General features: G+C 39.8%; 3 protein-coding genes across 4 annotated transcripts; all 3 read right to left on the bottom strand.

The window, feature by feature from the left end:
• Window positions 1-867: 867 nt before the first annotated feature.
• Window positions 868-6,055, bottom strand: LOC100705744 (cell division cycle 37 homolog (S. cerevisiae)). Its single transcript, XM_003442085.5, has 8 exons — window positions 5,714-6,055; window positions 5,224-5,505; window positions 4,211-4,313; window positions 4,008-4,123; window positions 3,785-3,907; window positions 2,225-2,407; window positions 2,069-2,140; window positions 868-1,931 (listed from the first exon to the last, which is right to left on the bottom strand). Exons 1-8 carry the CDS (start codon window positions 5,819-5,821, stop codon window positions 1,779-1,781), a joined length of 1,140 nt encoding a protein of 379 aa, XP_003442133.1. The 5' UTR covers window positions 5,822-6,055; the 3' UTR covers window positions 868-1,778.
• Window positions 6,056-9,823: 3,768 nt separating this feature from the next.
• cmc4 (C-x(9)-C motif containing 4 homolog (S. cerevisiae)) lies at window positions 9,824-11,140 on the bottom strand. 2 transcript variants are annotated; one of them, XM_025906337.1, is made up of 3 exons: window positions 11,019-11,140; window positions 10,745-10,804; window positions 9,824-10,661 (listed from the first exon to the last, which is right to left on the bottom strand). In XM_025906337.1, exons 1-3 carry the CDS (start codon window positions 11,134-11,136, stop codon window positions 10,525-10,527), a joined length of 315 nt encoding a protein of 104 aa, XP_025762122.1. In that variant the 5' UTR covers window positions 11,137-11,140; the 3' UTR covers window positions 9,824-10,524. The 2 variants fall into 2 exon arrangements, with proteins under 2 accessions (XP_025762122.1, XP_005468796.1); XM_005468739.4 differs by having other exon boundaries at window positions 10,888-11,029.
• Window positions 11,141-12,726: 1,586 nt separating this feature from the next.
• Window positions 12,727-14,833, bottom strand: LOC112846611 (hemicentin-2-like). The gene is made up of 5 exons (XM_025906336.1): window positions 14,676-14,833; window positions 13,859-14,125; window positions 13,439-13,771; window positions 13,104-13,358; window positions 12,727-13,021 (listed from the first exon to the last, which is right to left on the bottom strand). The coding sequence occupies exons 1-5, from the start codon at window positions 14,725-14,727 to the stop codon at window positions 13,014-13,016; spliced, it is 915 nt and encodes a 304-aa protein (XP_025762121.1). The 5' UTR covers window positions 14,728-14,833; the 3' UTR covers window positions 12,727-13,013.
• Between the last annotated feature and the right edge of the window lie 111 nt (window positions 14,834-14,944).

Below are 14,944 nucleotides of genomic sequence, written 5' to 3'. Positions count from 1 at the left end.
GAACTGACTCATTTTGCAGGTATCTTTATGGCTCTCTCTTATTGGACCTATATTATAATCAATTCAGCCCTTTTTGCCCACTTAAACTATCTTTATAGAACTGTTATATCTGTGACAATTTCTGCTGCCTTCTTGGGCCGATCCTTTAGAAAAAGATATTATTAATGCAACTGAGGCTTTTTATTTGGATAAATAAAGGATATGTAAAGGTCACTTTACCAAAAACGAATTGCAGATTCTACTTTTTGACAGGATCCTGATGTAATTACATCATTATATATACCTGATGTAGTTACACCAGATGTAAATCAATACAAGCCTTCCAAGAAGTTTGACTTCTGTTTAATCAGTCCAAAAAACATGGAAAAAACCCCCCAAAACATTTTTATCATAAACTTTGATCTTCGCTGAGACACGAGAGGCCTGCACTTCTTTGAAAAGCCTTAGAAATGGTTTTGTAACCCTTACCAGATTGATAGGCGTCAACAACTTCTTCTTCTTATCTGTTCTCAAGTTTCTTTACATCGTGGTTTGACGTGTTGCTGTTTGTCAGACAGGTTCTATATAAGTGAGCTCTCGATTCAACAGGTCAGGGAGTAATGAATCTCAGCTCCCCCCCTCCCCAAAAATGCGGTTAATCACAATCAACTCATGATTTAATAAGAGCGGGCAATTTCCCTTTCACAGGGCCCGGTAGGTTTTTCCCTTAATAAATGAAATCATTTAAGAAATGCATTTTGTATCCATTAAGAGTTATTTTTGCCCAAGCTTAAAATTGGCTTTCAATGAAAAATAAATATTTGTTGGGGTAAATTTTGTTCATTGAGAAGTTTCATTTATTAATGTCCAAGAAAGTTAAAAAATGCCTTTTATAAGCCATTGCAATTAGTTTATTTGTAAAACAAGTTCTGACATCATGCAAAAGCCCAAGTACTAGTCACCTTCAAAATGACAGCACAGAAAGTGAATGTAGATTCCTAACATGCCTAACTGGCATGCACTACTGTGCGAATTTCACTATTAGAACATATGATCTGTCAATTGACCCCATAAGGAAATGCTAAACCTGAGGAACTTTTAACTCCTTTTCGTTATACTGTAACTAATTTACAGCCTATGTGTAGCCAGTGTGAGTGTCAGGCCTGAAATGAAAAGCTTTGTGTTTTAAAGTCGTGATTGTTGTAGTCATCGTCTTCATGTTTGTGACGTACTAAAAGTGACAACAAAGTCATCAGGGTTAACGCCACTACAGGTCTCATCTGCTTTTGACTCACATGTTTGACCTCTCTGAGCTTACCCATACATTCAAAACAACCACAAACGCTAGTCTCAAGGAGTGAACGTTTAGATTAGTACGTTTGTAGAAAATGCAATTTGGGAAAATAATACACTGGCTGCTCAAGCCAAAAATGTCAAAGAAAAATTGGAATTTGAAAAGTACAAAATCATCACGACCAACACAAACAAAGCAGGCAGGCATGTCTGCATACATACGAATAACTCAAAGAACAAAACTTCAGTGAGATCCAAACAAATAACACACACACACACACACACACACACACACACACAGAAGCGGCAGTTTCTTTTCCAGGCAGCAGTTGTTGACGTAATGTTGCTGTGGAGTTAAGTGAACACTAATCCCTTAAATGTCAGCTAAATATTTTTGAAAAGTTGTGTCATTGGTTGGCAAACTAAACATACACATAGTGAAGTTGAGATACAGTGGGGTAATTACATCTGCCAAAAAACAAAAACAAATCACAATTCAAATGTGGTCATTCCTTTTTGGCTTCTTCCTTCTCGTGTTGGATCTCTTCGTAGGTTGGCTCGTCGTCTTTTTCGTCCCCTTTTTCTTCCCCGTCGTCTCCCTTGGCGTTGGGTACCCAGAGCCCAGAGTCTATGCACCTCTTCATGTGAGCCTTTGCCTCCTAAATCATGTAGAACGAATCACATTTATGAACCGAGTCAAGCTAGGATGTTTAAAAAAATATACATACATTTTTACATTTAAACAGACTCCGATAACAAAAACTATAAACCTGTGCCACAACACCAAACAACCTACCGTCGGATCCATTTTGCTAATAACCTCTTGCAGCATTTGGATGTCCTTCTCATCAAAGCATTTCTGCATCTCCTGCAATTACCAATGCAATCTGTGAAACATGCCATTCAAGAGAACAAAAACAAAGGAATGTGCTCAATCATACTGAAAACTTACAGGTGGAAGTGACTCATAGACGTCAACGGGATCAAGCCCTCCAGGTCCAAGGCGCTTCTGTCGTTCCTCTTCCTCATATTCCTTCATAGCCTTTTCTATCCGGATCTTCGCCCTTCCCCGAACGCGTTCCTTGAATGACTCCAGCTCATCATTGAAAGCTTCCTGGTACTGCTGATCTGCTGTCTGTTAAGGAACATGTATGCACACGTATGCAGACAATTAGTACGAGGGTTTCCCCACGTCAGAGACCGTTTATGGAAACTGTGCACTGAACACTGAGGACTAAATTTAGTTCCTGCACAACAGGTCTAGATGCAATAAAAAACAAAACAAAAACAAAAACCAAAAAACCCAAAACAAAACCACTCCACAATTCCCTGGTGCACCAGACAGAAATTATTATCATGAACTAAAAAAAACACAATAACGAAAAAAACGGTTTAGTTAAGTAAACCTGCATTTGCATACATCTGTCAAGCTTTCAAAACAGAAGGATTATAGGTTAGACTGTTTGCGTTTCTGAAACCAAGGGAGATAACGACAGATCAGGATTCAACATTGTGAACAGAGGAATCCGTCAAAGGTTAAGAACCGGTCCTCTACATTTGCTGAGTTCAGGTGATGATTAATGTTACCGTTCTCCACTTCTTTTAATACAAAAATTTAGACAGAGAGAATTTTTCTGACTGCTTTTCTTAATACATCCTCGACAATAAGGAAATCCCAGAAAGCTGAAACTTTGCCAGCGGAAGAAATGTTTCATCACTCATCCAGGACGAAGCCAATCAGATGACCGATGAAGTGTTTCTCCCACAGAAAACTCTGAATCAAGATGAACAGAATCAACCTAAATCCATCCCTGTGTAAAACAAACTGGCTTTAGTGAACAGTGAATACCTAACCTAGGCAAAGATAAACTAAAGCTAGGCATCTGAGAACTTGCATTTTTCTGCCAAGTCTTTTTGGATATGTGGTATATGTGGTAGTGACCATTGCCAGGTAAATCTCCAGTAAAGTGTAACCAAACTTTTTAACCTTAACTTCTCTAAGCTCCTGCCATAAGAACAGGAGCTTGGTTTGCATGCCACTGCAAAGTGTGGAAGAAAGAGCTCTCAGCCTGACTGGCCAACAAACTCAGAAAGACAAATAAAACAGACGTGGTGAGGTAAAACGTTCACGGAAACATTTATGCAAATAGGAAACCGTTTTCTTAAGTACCTTGGAACCAAACCATGCCAATGCCATCATCTTTAATAATTTAGCCTTGAGCTCAATTTAATACCAGGTCTCTGAACTCCACCCCATATTTAGGTCACTGAATAAGTTATAAGGTCCAAATCCAAATTGCAGTGCCTGTACTGATTCTCCTAAACCTTGACTCTGACATTTACTTTCCATACAATAATAATTAAAAAGACTAAAACTAATAGAAGCTAAACTAAAACTAAACATTTTCAAACAACAAAAACTAAACCAAATCAATAAATCACACTCTGGAAACTTTTTCAAAAGTTATACTATAGCTACCAAGTTAAATAAAAGCAACAAAAACATAGTTACTTTAATCTTTGCAAAAAACTGGCGAAAGCATCCACGGGGGTCAACTTTGAGGCTTTTGGCAAGCTCCAGAATGAACTGCATGACGATGGTCTGATGAGCCACTTGCTCCATCAATGCGTGTTTCTGCACAAGGAAGAAGCATTTTTACAGCTTAATATTTAGATGCAGTATGGTCACGTGCAGAAGGAATTCATGACAAACAAGCTCTGTTTGTATTACTTACCTCCTCAACTTCAAGGTCGATGCACATGATAACCAGGTAGTTGGCAGTCTCTTCGCATACCAGATGAGGATGGTCAGAGAGGTACTTCTGGCTGTCATCCCAACGCCGCAACATGCCTGCAGTAACGAGAGTAATGAAGAAGCATCTCTACTCTCACCAGTACCTTATAACGAGAGTAAATAATGATGCATGCGAGTGCTTACCGAAATGTTTGATCTCTTTCTCATATTTCTCCACAAATGTTTTGTGCTTTTGCTCCTTCTCTTCTTCGGTCTCTTCAGTTTCAGGTTTGACATTAACAATACTCTATGAAAAGAACAGTGGAAGAATGGACTCATTAAAGACAATGTCTCTGAGTTCTACAGAAAGAATGTCATTGCATACAAGTTAGAGATGTTAATATTAATGAACCCATACCTGAAAATTGCAAGAAAAGATTTCATTGTGTTACAAAGTCAAAGACTGACAGTAGATGTAGACTTCTGCATTGAATCTACACTGTAGGTATGTCGTAACAACAACAGTTGTATTGGCTTGTTCAGTACTGTCAATTCCTCCTCTGCATTTCTGGCTACTTTTTTTTTAATACTTGCTGAATCTATCAGGTAATTAACACTACGCACAAGCATGAATGCTGGCGAGAGTATTGGATCCTTGTGGAGGTTGCTTTGTAGGATCTGCAAAGACTCAACACAGAACTCTAAATCAACTGTAAATGTTGAAACAGAAAAGTCGACTCTGTATGTGTGCCCTTTCCTATTTCCCTCAGTCTAACGTCTACTCTTAAGTAACTGGTGATACTTCCAGCTTTGAGCCAAGGATCAGTGCAGGTGATGGCAGCTGAAGCCACATCTGAAGTACCATGTCCTTTCACACATTTTATTCTAAGGCAGGACAGATGGGCACAGTGGTATAGGAGTAGAATGGATGATAAAGCAAGGTGAACAAGGTGTTGAACTTTTGAGGGGATCTAATGGCTCTGTTGTGGGGGACATGTGGTGATCATGTTTTTGGCCAATTTTTCCCTTGGATGTCAGGCTCAAACAAACAATTGCACAAGTTAAAAGAAGAAATACGGAGAAAAGACACAACAGTTTTGTTAGCTTTTGTTTTCCTGAAAATACTTGACAAAAAAAAAAAGAAAAAAAAGAGTGTAATAAATGATGTGCGATGTAAAACCTGTAGTGCTTTTTAAGCTCCACTTACTCTACCTCACCTTGCTGAACCCATCCTTGCTGAGCGTGTCTACATTCCATGGCATCTTCTTCTCCTCCCGTTGGTAGTCTCCCACCTTTCTCTCCCAATCCCGTTCCTCTTTTTTCAGTTTCTTCTCCTCAGCCTGAACTTTGCTCAACTCTGCTTTGGCATCTTCTGACGTTGAAATGGTCAGCTCCTTGATTTTCTTCTGTGTGTCTGCCAGCTTGCGTCTGCACTCGGACAGTCCCTTGTTTAGTTCTTCACCTTTCTTCTGAAATTCCTCCATCCGCTCCACACGAGCCTGAGGTCAAAACATAAAATCTTTACTACTTGTTTTTGTCAAATATGGACTTAGTTGCAAAAAGTTAAACATTCCTATATTTATGTTAAAAGTGAACACAGCACCAAAGTAAACACACGAGGTCAGCTAACAGTTCAAGTCAAATATGCACCACTTTTACTTTATGTGTAGCATCTTAATTGTAATCATGCGTGGCTTATTGGTATACCTGGTGTCTCCATCTGAAGAGGCTGGGTGTGTCGATGTTTGGATGGGTGTCATCCTCATCGTCCGACACCTCAATGTGGTCCCACACGCTGTAATCTATCCTGGACATCCTGACACCAAGACCCCAAAGCTAACACCGTTAGCTTACAATAGGCTTCGGCTACGTTCGTGAGCTATGAGAAGCTAACAAGTTTGATTGAAACGAGGACAGACCGCAAAATCGCCGCACTGCGCAGAAATACGTATTTGTTTCTTTAGAAGAGATTCTTGCTGTGTTAGATGTAGACAAACTCAGATGAACCTCCCTGAAGACAGCGGGCTGGAGAGTGCTACAGAATTCTAGAAAGAATTGGAGCTACAGATTTCCGTTTGACGTCATCACGTCATTGCGTCAACAGGACGACGCCGGAAATCGGAACACAAGAGTGCTGTTCCTTTCCCTTCGACTAGATTAAAATAAAATAAAATAAAATAAAATAAAATAAAATAAAATAAATGACTCACTGTAACTTCTCTTCAAAACATCATCGTTTTAAATTTGTCAGAACAAAAATGAAGTGTAAAGGTAAAGAATAATTTTGTATTTATTTAGTCTTAATATGTTATAATACCTTAAAGTATAGAGACTTAAAGAATTTAATTTAAAAGGACTTCAATTAATGAAAAATAGGAACCCCACATCTTCTTCTGATTGCCACAGAGAACCACCTGTCTCCATCTCATCCTATCCCTAACATCATCATCATCCATCTGTGTGTCCTTCTTCACTACATCTATTAAACTTCTATGTAGTCTTCCTCTTTCCTTCCTGCCCACTAGGTCCATCTTCAGCATTCCGTGTCCTCTATATCATTATTCCTCCTCTAAACATGTCCATCTATTTTCACCTTCATCTATTGTAAGTACTGCAGTTCTGCACATCACCCTCACTCTTGAATATCGTGAAGGTAAACAATCTGGGTAAAAAGTCCACTGCTCATCTCCAACAGGTATAGAGAAACCATCTATACCAGCCACTTTTCACTCTTTATCCTCTCTACACCTACCCTCACTTTCTCCTTACTAATCCCTTGCACTTCCCGATTCACCAACTGTCCTCCTGTCCTTCATGCATCCTCCCTCACCCACTCATTTTTCACATTAATCAGCTCCTCAAAGTACTCCTTCCACCTTCCAAGCCCTCTTTACTCGTTAGTACATTTCTGTCTCTATCCTTAATCACCCTGAACTGCTGCACATCCTTTCAAGGTCGAGGGCTCTGCCTAGCTGATAGAACAAGTCTTTTTCTCCTTTCTCAATGTCCATTCTCACGTGCATCTCACTATAAGCCTTTTCCTTTGCTGTAGACCTTGCTTACCGGTACTCATGTCTACATTCTTTATTTCCCTTACTATCCCACCTTGTCTTTGCTAACTTCTTCCTTTGAATGCTTTCCTGTATTTTTTCATTCCAACACTAAGTATGAAATATATTCTTGTCAGTTTCCCTCACCACTACAGCTGTACTTTCCCAGTCATCTGATGACTCTTCACTATTACCCAGAGCTGGCCTCAACTCTTCCCTGAACTCTGCACAGCATTCTTCCTTCCTCAACCTCCACCATTCAGTGATTATCTCTGCCTTCAACTGCTTCCTCTTTTTGATGTCCAAACTCATCTTACAGACTACCATCTAATACTGCCCAGTTACATTCTCCCCTGAAACCACTGAGCAGGCTCCTGTCTCTTTCAGATTACACCTTCTACATGTTTGTTTGCTCCATTCTTATGCCACCCTCTTCTCGACCCACTACCATCAGTGCTTTCACATTTCTTTCCTTAACCCAAAACCTCTGATCAACTTTTAACCTACATATCCACTGAACGCTGCTTCAGTCACCACTCTCCATCACTTCATCCAACTTAATCCAGGATTCCTCTTTCTTTTCTAACTGGCATCCAACCTGTTGAACATATGAACTGAAAACATTCAACATCGCTAGATCAAAAGATCCAAAGCCTGCTTTTCTTGATTTTTTTCTTTTCTTATTTTGTATATAGCAGTTTGTGTATCTTGCAAAACCACAACTTTGGATATGTCTTTGGCTATACATTCGATTGGTCTGAATGTATAAACCTTTGTCAACACTCTTTACTTTTACATGTATAATTCTATTAAAGCTATAGGTTAAGAGACTAAAGCTTAAAGCCTTAAAAAATAAATTTCTCCACAGTGATTCACTTGCATTTGTACGTCAAGAACAGCAAGCAGACATTAATCACAATTACAGCACAGATGTCATTTCTTAAATTCTAGATATAAGATATAAAGACACCTGCTAAAATGGCTCAAAGGGTGGTGGAAATTATGTGAGAGGCACAGGAGGAAGAATAAGATGAAGAACACACATTTTTGTGCACGAATTGATAACCCATATGAGAAGAAACAGCAGAAGTGTGAAGTAGGTGATTTAATTTTCTCACAATTTTGTACTCATTAAAGTGTTTCACATTTTCCCAGACTACAGCTTTATATGGTTTCTAATTTTTTTTTATAATTCTGTTAGATGAGAATAAAACGAAACTGGTTTCTCAGCAGATCCTCTGTTGCCACAATGATGACTTGGTAAATAAAAGGGAAGCTGAGGAGTGGATGGCAGTATGTGTGTGACTTGAGTTACATGTTTTGAAAGCTGTTTACATTTTACGTCCTAGGTGTATTGTGCAATGTACCATGTGTGGTATGATTATTCTGAATGGTTCCCTGTGTGATCTGACAACACTGTGTGGTTTTGAGAACTTGCAAAACTTGATGTGTTAGTAAGATTTGACAGAAGTTGTGTGAATTTACTTGTTTAGAGTTTTGACAAAAGGGTGCAAGGTTTCAAAGTGTAAAATGAGCCTGAGCAACCGTTTACAGCTGCTCAAGATGGCAATGACTCCCATTAAGAGAATGTGGAGCTGTACCGGGACTTCCAAAGTCATCAGTCAGCCATCATGTACTAAGGAAATCCTTAACAATGTAGTTTGTCTGGGTCTAACAGGTACAACCAGGGTGTCAGTGCTAAAATAATCCAAGGCCTGGATTCACAAATATTCAGACCACGCCTAAAAAATATTAGGCATAAGTTACATCTTCAGAGACATTTAGGTACATTTATCCTATACACTGTGTGCACATTTGCACTTGCACTTTAAAAACAGAGGGTAAAATAAGATGCATAGCTAAAAATAAAAGGTTAAGGGTATATTTAAAATGTTACAGTAAGAGGGAGTCCCGTATAATAATAACCTATACACTCCATAGTGTAGAGTTTTACACGTTCACCCAACAAGCAAAAGGTCCCTGTTTCAACCCATCTGATGTTGTGTCAAGAAGGGCCTGACAAATCAGAAATCTGGTGCTACTCGCTGTAATGACCCCTTGCAAATATGGGGGCAGCTGGGCCACCTTTAAAAGTACACAACAAATTCAAGAACAAACAACCAACTTTAAACCACAAGAATATCCACCACAAACTACACAAGCCGAAAAAATGACCTTTGTTTTGTTCCAGAGAGTCATATGGGGCTCTTCCCATTGTTCGACTTGCACAGGCCCATTCGCTCCAAAAATCAGTGTCCCCACTACTGAGATTACTTCGTAGTCACTAAGCTACTATTAATCAAATAAGTAACATGAGCTTGTTTTTTACTGTAATAGCTTAATAGTGATTTAGGTGTCTTTTTCAAGACCAAACTGAAGGATTTAATTTTACTAAAATTGTTCTTCTTTTTGCTTCTTTCTTTATGAGTTGCTAAAACTATGCCAGTAGAATTCAGCTGAGGGGGTGCACTGACCTTTTTGGATGGGCCTGGACCCCTGGGGCCCATCCATAACACCAGGGACTAAAAGTTTTAAGTCACTGAGGAGGTGTGGCTGACCCAGTTCTGTTGGAAGCATTCCTCTAAAACCGGGATGTGAAACATAAGGCCCGAGGGCCCGAATCGACCCAGCAGAATGGAAGGTGAAAACAACACACCTAGGAATAAAATGTACCCAGGACATTATGTAGTTCTAATTACTCTTATGTAGTCACTAAGGTTGTTTAATTAACTGAAAGCCACAAATCTACCTGAGTATTACTAAATTCACACCTCCACTTTTACCTGCTTCCATCAAGAAAATGTTTGACACATCTTAAATTTTTATGACTTTCTTGTCCTAATCATTGCATGAGTGGTGAATGATGCTCCTAAGTTTAAAAAGTATAACCCAATAGTTTCATTCAAAGTGCAAATATTTTATTTCTTCACCAGAAGGAAAAAAAAAACTGTTAGAGCCTTATCCTTGTGTACCCAGCTAGCATTAAACTTTGTCTTTCTGCCATGTTCTCCTCTACACCCCTAACAGTTTTCCACTGTAGGGTGTTCGCTGTAGGCTGAGATGTATGTTGTATGAATAACAATTTAGTCTCGATTTCCAGGGAAATTCTTATTTAAAAAAATCTTTCTCATTACTAATTAGACTAAAACTCCTTGCCACACACATACTTGAAATTTCATACTAGGCACGAGAAATACATTGGGTGTGGACAGAACGACACCATAATATTTAAATACATTAGACAGCTTGCATTGTTCAGCTTTGCCAGAGAGGTGTGCCATTTAGTCCCAGGGGAATGAGTGTTTATGAGGCAATCTGCAATATCAAAATGTCTGCTGTGAGAAAACCCTATTTAAATTTAACAAACGGATGGTAGCAGACAGACAAATAAATATGCAACAACTCCACTGTCATGTTATACTGATACAATGCAGAATTATCACTTGCGGGAATAGATGCCGCATGGAACTATTCGCTACTTTTGCTCTCTGCGGGTTTTGAGTCTTTGAACCCGGAGCAGCAAATGGAGTTTCCCGCATGCACTTGACAGCACCGCCGCATCTCCGCGATCACGTCCTCGCACAGGCTTTCCACGTACTTATTAGCTGCAGGAGGAAGACAGAGTTAGGCAACAGTTCAGGTTCACTTTACCAACATATAATTGCGTCAAAGTGAGCGCTTAAAGCACCTTGTAAACACTTCTGAATTGCACATGCTTGCTTTTGGCACGGATCTTTCTGTGGCATTTCTGAAAGAGAACACGACATTCTTTGTTGTGAGCAAATGCAAATAGGACTTAACATCAGAAAGGACCCAAGAAATGACTCCCACCTTTATCACTTTTAAGTAGTTTTCACGGAGCTAATAATTAGTCTTAGAGAGCTAACTAATGTTAGCTGCTAATGCTAGTCCCCCCTTGCTAAGCAGTGTTTTGAACATGTGACTCTTCAACAGCCAATCACCTCTTAGGAAGTACAGCAGCGTCATCGCGTGGTCAGAAGCCGCAGTGGCCGCGTGACAGAGGTCCAAATTATAAAATCCACACACAGATGGCACTAAATTTTTTAAATCAACAATCATATACTAGTGTTATATATATAAAAAAAACATCTTAAGAGGCAGTGTTTTGATCATGTGAGTTTTCAACAGCCAATCACCTCCTAAGAAGTATAACCACGCCATCTCGTGGTGAGAAGTCGTAGTGACCCAGTGACAGAGGGCAAATGATGTAATAGCAGCTGTGAATATTGTGAAAAGTTGTGGGGTTTTTTTGGTACAGCTTTAAAAAGGTAAACGCGTATGTATTCTGCATTAATTTCAAACACAGTGAAATAAACAATTTTTTTGTTAATTTAATTAGTGTGTTTTATAGCTTGTGAAAATCAGAAATACAGTGTCTCAGATATTAGATTTTTTTTCCACAAGTTTGATTAAATTAATGTTATTACAGCATTAATACTGTTTATCTCCTAGGGCATGCCACGTGCAATCACATTATGGGGCAAGGCTGCTGACTTGGCACTTGTCCAGACAGCGATCAATGACAGTCTTCACAAAGTGGGTAAGGCAGAGAAAGTCATTGGTGAAAAGGAATGGGCTGAGCGTGGTGCCAGTGCATCAAGAGCAAACATTGACTTTTCCTAAACCAGAGATGAACCAGATTTACTTTTTAGTTTTGGAAATCAAAGTCTTGGAGCATGGAGGAAGAGTGGAGAGGCGCAGAATCCAAGGTGTTTGAAATCAAGTGTAAAATTTCCACAGTCTGTGATGTGGTTGTTCCACTATGTTTTATCAAGTGCAATGTCAATGCAGCTGTCTACCAAGAGATTATAGAACACTTCATACTTCCATCTGCTGTTAAACTCATTTCCTTTTCCAGCAGGACTTAGAACCTGCCCAGAGTCCCAAACCATTACCAGATTTGCTTTCTAGGTTATTAATGTGCTTGTTTGGCCAGTCAACTTGCCAGAACTGAACCCCGAGAGTGGGGGTGGGTAATTGCCCAGCCCTGCCACAGAGAGTCTGTGGAGGGTATTGTCAAGCTGAGAAACACCCAACACGAAAATAAACATGAGCTGAAGGTGGCTATTAAAGCAATGGCTTCAATAACTCCTCAGGAGTGCTGCAGGCTGATCGGCTGCATCACGCTGCTCTGCAATCATGCAGCAGTTCATGGTAAAAGAGCCCAGACCAAATGTTGAGTGTACAGATGAACATACTTTTGATAAGCTGGATATTTCTGTATTGTAGCTTCAAGTCATAATCTTCAAAATTAAAACAAAATAGAATATGTAATTTCACTTAAAATGCATATAGGAAATTATAAAGATTAGCTTTAATATGAATTATATCAGTATGTTCTAAGTTCTACAGTGCATGATTCACTTAAGCTTCATCTGGACTGGACAGACTACTGTAAATTATGTGTTAGTGTTTTTAGTATTTTTTTTTCCTTTGGAAAGATGTTTGAACAAAGGTGGCTTGTTTGTCCTCGAAAGAAGTTCATTACAATTCATTTAATAAACTTTTATTGATAAAGATGAGAAAACGAAGACTTCATATTTACAGCCATGTCCTGCTGCTAGTCATATTGCTATGATGAGTAGCTACACTTCTGTAGTGTTACAAGATAATTTCATTAATAGGAAAAAGGGCCTATCCAAATATAAATTAGACACAGAATGTCTCATAAAATGTGAACTACATCCTAAAACAACACTGACAAATTAAATGGTAATTACCAAGCACAGTATATTCAGGTCTGTTTCTCTGTGTGAACTAATTCTAGATGATAACAGGATCGTCTCATAAATATCCACCTCCATCGCCAGAGCAGCAAATGTGAAAGTAAAAAACCAAAACCAAAACCAAAAATACAGAAAAAAAACTATATAAAAGATAAACTTCTTGCTGTGTTTCTGATGTGGTTGTCTGATCCCATCTCATCAGTGGTTGTTTCAAACACCTAGGTGAAAGCAAAAGAAGATACAAGTTAGGGTGCAGCGTGCACAGACAGGTTGCACATGTGCCTCATTTCTCTCTTCTACCTTTGGTCTTTGCCTTGACAATGAACTGCTTGCTTTTCTTTTCCAGTGTATTGGATGCAGTGCAGGTGTAGGTCCCTGGGAGCAGTGAGGACGAGGTAACAGTTGCTTCATTCTCCGCCCTCTCCTGCATGGGAACGGAGGATTGCCAACTGTATATTGGGGTGGGGTTTCCTGTTGCAGTGCAGTTTAATATGAGCTCATCACCCGGTATAGAATCCAAAATCTCTGGTTCAGGACTCAGGAATGTCGGGGGAACTAAAGAGAAGATTACACATATCGTTTCTCACGAGCATGCAGGAACTTGCTTTAAGAATGAGAAGAGCTTAGTGACTCACAATAAACAGAAGCATTGAGAGGTTCTGAGGAAACAGTGGGAGGTGGCTGTGGTCCCTCTGGCCCAAGCTCCAGCTCTGCTACACATTTATACTGCACTCCATTCTCAGCTTTAGTTGGTGTGATAACAAGGATAGAGGATACTTGGACAGGTGAGGAAGAGGTGAGATCAGAGAAGGAGTGGTTATAAACCTCAGTCTGCCCTCTGTACCACCTCAGGCTGAGATACTGAACGGGAGCAATATTCTGAACCTCGCAGAGCAGCTGGTACTCTTTCCCTGCCACCATGGGGCCGGTGTGGTTCACCTGTCTGATGGAGACGCTGTCTGGAGTTTCTAAATGAATAACACACAGGGTTCAGGTCAATCAAAAAAGGGTTCAGTTGAGAAATCAATCTTAACAACAGCTTTTAAACAACTCACTGTAGAGCACGAGGTTGAGCTTCTCCTCGCATTGTTTCGGAGCTGTGAAAAACACCCCATAACAGATGGGCTCCTCTATCCAATCAATGAGACTGTCCACTTTCCACTGGACAGACCGGTCCTCTTGTGTGTGTGAAGCACTGATGGCTGATTCCCAGCCCAGGACACGGACAGGGCGTGCAGCCTCGCAGCTGACAGACACTGACTCCCCAAAGCCCACCACAACCCTGGACGGCTTGAGGATTAGGGAGCAGCCTTCACCTGACACTAAGATACACAGCAGTGATATCTCTCACTGTTTTTCTGTTATCATCATCACCACAATGTATATTCATATTTACAAGAAAAAGCTGTAACTACTTACACATTATGTAACCCTGTTACAACACACTCACAAGTAATCAAGCAGGAATTGTCTGATACTTTCAATGTTTACAAATGTGCTTTGCTAATATGGGATTTATAGCAATATAGTTCAAATGTGCTATGACAGCAGAATTACACTGACCTACTTACAGGGCGTCACCTACATTATATCTTGGCTGCAACCTAATAAGCATCCAGCATGCAACCACACATCTTATTCTTTAGGGCCTTTCATCACTTGAGTAAATAATAGTCTTGGCATTAAGAGAAATGATCATATTTTTGTCAGCACAAAACTGGCTGCTCTAATTCTTCGAGCTCGCCTTTAGATTTATTGCACAGAAGTTACTGATCATTCCAACCTGGATTTACTTACTAGCATTTCCATAAGAACAAACATCATCTACAACCCAAAGAAGTGAAAAGAAACACCACTGCGACAAAGTCTTACCTGAACGAAACGTGCAAAGCAAAAGAATCCATATGAGAAAGTTGTTTCCCATGTTATTTTCTGCACCGAGCCGTGGATTAACAGGCTAGAGAAAGAGAATTCCAACCTAAAAGACCTTGGCAACCCTGCAGGGAATTATGTTGGAACAAAAGTTCCCTCCCAGCTGACTTTGGGGGGCGATGGAGGGGGTGAAAGGGAAAGAGGGAAAAGTAACAGGTTGCAGGCCTCTGAAAAACACAGCATAACACTTTGCACTGCAGTAATCTTAG

Source organism: Oreochromis niloticus, linkage group LG4 (assembly GCF_001858045.2).
Source record: "Oreochromis niloticus isolate F11D_XX linkage group LG4, O_niloticus_UMD_NMBU, whole genome shotgun sequence".
In the NCBI taxonomy this organism is placed as follows: domain Eukaryota; kingdom Metazoa; phylum Chordata; class Actinopteri; order Cichliformes; family Cichlidae; genus Oreochromis; species Oreochromis niloticus.
This window is presented reverse-complemented; position numbering and strand designations above follow the sequence as displayed.